This window comes from Heterodontus francisci, unplaced genomic scaffold, assembly GCF_036365525.1.
Source record: "Heterodontus francisci isolate sHetFra1 unplaced genomic scaffold, sHetFra1.hap1 HAP1_SCAFFOLD_70_2, whole genome shotgun sequence".
In the NCBI taxonomy this organism is placed as follows: domain Eukaryota; kingdom Metazoa; phylum Chordata; class Chondrichthyes; order Heterodontiformes; family Heterodontidae; genus Heterodontus; species Heterodontus francisci.
The window spans coordinates 1845613-1850020 of NW_027141156.1; the positions used below are offsets into that span (position 1 = coordinate 1845613).

The 4408-nt window shown below is 39.8% G+C and overlaps 1 protein-coding gene across 1 annotated transcript; it reads right to left on the reverse strand.

Moving 5' to 3' along the window:
• Positions 1-487: 487 nt before the first annotated feature.
• On the reverse strand, positions 488-2403 carry LOC137362325 (probable G-protein coupled receptor 139). The gene is made up of 2 exons (XM_068026737.1): positions 2307-2403; positions 488-1389 (listed from the first exon to the last, which is right to left on the reverse strand). Exons 1-2 carry the CDS (start codon positions 2401-2403, stop codon positions 488-490), a joined length of 999 nt encoding a protein of 332 aa, XP_067882838.1.
• Positions 2404-4408: the final 2005 nt, after the last annotated feature.

Below are 4408 nucleotides of genomic sequence, written 5' to 3' on the forward strand. Positions count from 1 at the left end.
TACAGACAATTGACTATGATAATACGTTTGATGTAATCATTTCAACATCTACCTGGAAATTAAACACATTCCGAATAGCACAGGGAGATGGGGTTGGGAAGGGGGTTGGGGGGGGGGGGTGGTGGCGGGGGTGTTGGTGAACGTGGATGTGGCTGGGGTACTGGTAATTTATCATAGAAAATCTGCTTTTATTCTCTATCAATCCCGATGACGGTGGAGAAATTAATAACCTTCGCAGCCCTCCTTTTTTCCTGATCCTGTGCTCTCTCTCAAATCATATTACTTCAGAAAAAAGCAAAGGTCAGAGAAACTTTTCAACACTGAGACACGGCGACTGCCTTGGCAATGTGAGCTAATGGTGTCTTGTGGAGAAAAATACAATCATAGCAAGTGTTCATCCTCAAAGTACCCCGGATTGTGTACACAAGTACGATTGTGGTAAGCGGGCTTTAGTTGGAAACGCATCTGTCAATATTGTGAGATCATTTCATCGAATTAATTTGAAAATCATTGTAAGAGGATATTTAACTCCATTTATCAATTCCTGCCTGTATTTTCTTTGGGTCACTGCATAAATAAACGTGTTTGTGCAGCAACTCAAGAGCTGGAGCATGAAGCCTATCTCTTGAACAAATGTGGGCAGGGAAACAGTAACAAGGTACCAAAAGTATTCCAGTCGTTTCAAAATGGAACAAACCATAAACACCACCCATAACAGAATGAAATTCCCCGATATAACGAACAGTAAAATCATGGATTTTCTTCGGTTCGCCATCTCTGGGTCAGTGGGACTCTCCCCTCGACTCCCACCCCGGAGCCGCCTGCGGGCTCTACTGGTCACTATAATGCTTCTGACCGTCAGTGCATTGAATAGTAGAATCAAAATAAATGGAATAAGAGGTGTTAAAATGTAATGCATTAATTCCGTAATAGCCCAGCCCAGTGAGTGAGATACAGCTGATGCCACGAAACAAAACCAGGGACTGTTAGAAATCGTATATTTAGATTCATACAGAAAATACCAGAAAATGTTCTTCAAACAGCTCAGCGCAGTCACAGTTCCAAGAACCACAGCGGCTGTTTTCTCTGCACAGTATTTTGTTTTCAGCTTCTGACAACAAATGGCTACAAATCGATCAAAGGAAAAAGTGACGGTAAACCAGACAGAACAATCTGTGGCGACATAAAGCAGGACGGCGTGGATATCACAAACTCTAACGTAATACAGGAAAGCAGATTGTTCCCGATAAACAATTGGAATCTGCCTTAGGATCAGATCGAAAATAACGACCAATAGGTCCGCCGCTGCCATGGCTACGAGATAGCAGGTGACACATTTGGAGAGACCACACTTTCTCCGAGACAGGATCACAATCGTCACTACGTTCACTGTAAGCAGAAGTGAATCGTAAATTACTATTCGAACACCGCAATAATAGAAGTTCCACGTGCTTCGGTGAAATAATGGAAAAGGATGTGGAATACGTCTATTCACGTTCTTCACAATCAACTGAAATTCGGAGAAAAAATATGATGGTATCTATTATCTTATCTGTGACAGAACATCCTGTATATATATTTTGCAATCACAGTAATCTGTAATGAATCAGCAGTTAAATGATGCAACGAGATCAAATGAAACAAGGTTACAATAGTAAGTCAATTTAGATTAAATAAAAATAGGCCAAAAATCGGGAGCTACACTTCCATATGGACAATGGAAAGTGATTAAGCTATTCAATCAGTTGGACGTGTTCTGCCATTCAATTAGTTCGTGGCTGATCTGTATCTGAACTCCATCCACACACCACGGATTCTTAATCCCAGGGGAAAAAAAACTACCAATCTCAGTTTTGAAACATTCAATTCACCTCCTCTGAATGGCTTTGTAAGGGGAAATTTTCCAGATTTCCACTTCGCATTGACTGAATCGGATCGAAATCATGACTGTTAAGTACACAATAATAATTTGATTGATATCAGTGAATGAGAGATCACATTCATGGAACATAGGTCACAATCAAATATACATGCTGAGTAAATAGAAATAATTGTACAAACTGATAAAAGACAGAAAGAAAGAAAAAAAGAAGGAAGGAAGAACTCACATCTATTGACACTAAACAGAAAATATGGTCATGCAAAACACCTTACTGCCAGTGAAGTACATTTCCCATATATTCACGGTTGCAGTCACGATTGCAATATAAGGAATGTCATACAATACATTTCTGGACGTGCGGACTATGATATTGCATGCTGCTAAACTCCAGTTACTGAAGTACCAGTTCCAGATTGCAACTTACTCGGGAGAGCAATCGCAGCCAAGATGGGGAAGTAAATCTTTTCTACATCATTAAGCGCCCAAAGAATTTTGAGTTTTATCAGGAAACTAAGAGACATTATTTTTCCTTTCGGTAAGAGTCGATGATTCGATGTTGTTGATGCTGGAAGAAATTCTCCGATTGACACCTTGAGAGGATCGCCATTATTTATAGGAGAAAACAAAAATCCATTAGGTCAGATAATTGGTTTCCTTACAGTCACTGAACAAACAGATGAAGTCAACAGCTTTCACTCCAGGATTGTTTAAAAATAACAGCGGGATTTCGAAATAGACAGTTCCTTGAAGACCGGGTTAAAGCTGTACCTTCATAGACTCAGATAAGTCCCACAATCCTAAGAAATATGTCCACTGATGTATTTTCTCAAAAAGAAAGTACTGAACAGTGGGTTTGTCCAGTATCATCAAATAAAAGCCCGAGCAAATGTGTTCATATTAGAGAGGATCAACTAAAGAAGAACTTAAGTAAAAAGCAAAACATAAGAATTTTAATATCTGAAATAATAACATTACTGACAGTTTCCATCAAGCCCTCCATACCTGCGGTGCAACTTCAAAAAGATGCTGCCTGTTTTACTGATTGTTTGCAACATATTTTTCTTATCATTCAGATTCCCAGCTTCCACAATATTGCTTTCGTTCCAAGAATTTAAAAACATTGCCTGGAAATTTATTCTAGGCTGCTTCTTGTACAAAGTGAATTGATTCAGAAAGCATCTTTTCTAGTTGATGATACCGGACAGAATATATATCTATTACACGAAAGAAAGAAGGAAGGAAAGAAAGAAGAAATCTAGTCGCCTTTTATTGTGGGCACTATTGTAACAATCGCTGGCTACAGTTAAGAGCCGACTCTTGGAAATTGTTGATGCGTGATTCTTCTGAATTTTAATTAGAAGTGTAATATTCCTGCTTAAGAAACAGGGAGACAAATTTGAAACTATCACATCAAGTGTTTGCACGTCATCCTTACACTGTCAAAGTTCAGGGTTTTGTCAATATTGGATGGTGATTATCTCAACAAGTGTGACTGACGTTTAGCGAATTCTTAACTGGTGGAATTGTCCAGCTACTGATTCCGAATCTTGTGCCTCCCTGCATCTTCTAACAAAGTGTGCCCTAATTTCCCTGCTTATTATCTTAAACGAGCAACACTGGCAACCTCCACCCATTTTGTGCATTTATTTATTCCTTCTTTGGTCGTGACTGTCGCTGGCGATGCCAGCATTTGTTTTCCATCCCTAACTGCCCTTGAGACGCTGGTGGTGTGCCTCTTTCTGGAACAGTGGTTCTCCATATGATGTATGTACACCCATAGTGCTGTTATGGAGTGAGTGTCTGACTTTGGATCAGCGATATTGAAGCTTCAACGATATAGTTCCAAGTCGGGATGGTATGAGGCGTGGAGGAAAACTTTCAGTGGCATCACCAACGTCTTCCCCAATCATTTAACCTGTGCTTAACGCATTGTAGACTCCTTACTTTCTCCACACGGCTTACCTTCCCAGCCAACCTTGTACAGTCAGCAACCTTGGATATAATACACACAGTACTCTCATCTCAGTTATCAACATGGATAGGAAATAGCTGAAATCCAAGCACAGATTCTTGTGGTGTTCCTCTAGTTGTACTTCGCCATCCCAAAAATGACATGTTTATTCCTACCCTCTGTTTTCTGTCTGTTCTGTCGGCTAACTAATTATCAAATCAAGTAAGTGTCTTACCCCCAATCCCATGAGCCCTAACATTGTGAAAGTACCACTTGAGTAGCATCTTATCCAATTTTGTCTGGAACCCAAGCATCCTGCAGCCACTGATTATCCCTCACCTACAGAGCTAGTTACACCCACAAATAAAAACAATCAACAATTTGTTAAACGTTGTTTTTATTCTTTCACGTACTTAACATTATATTATAGCATTTTCCCGAGTTATAATCTCAGGCTAACAAGCCCATAGTTCCATATTTCATCTCTACACCCTCGCTATGATAACGGTATTACATTTACTGCTTTCGAATCCCAGTGGAGCTTTCTGGAACATCGGGAACTGTGGGGACTAAAA

Coding starts and splice junctions, on each gene's coding strand:
- LOC137362325 (XM_068026737.1), bottom strand. CDS start 2,403: ATGTCTCTTAGTTTCCTGATAAAACTCAAAATTCTTTGGGCGCTTAAT. Junction 1,390..2,306: donor GGCTGCGATTGCTCTCCCGA/GTAAGTTGCAAT, acceptor TTCTGCTTACAG/TGAACGTAGTGACGATTGTG.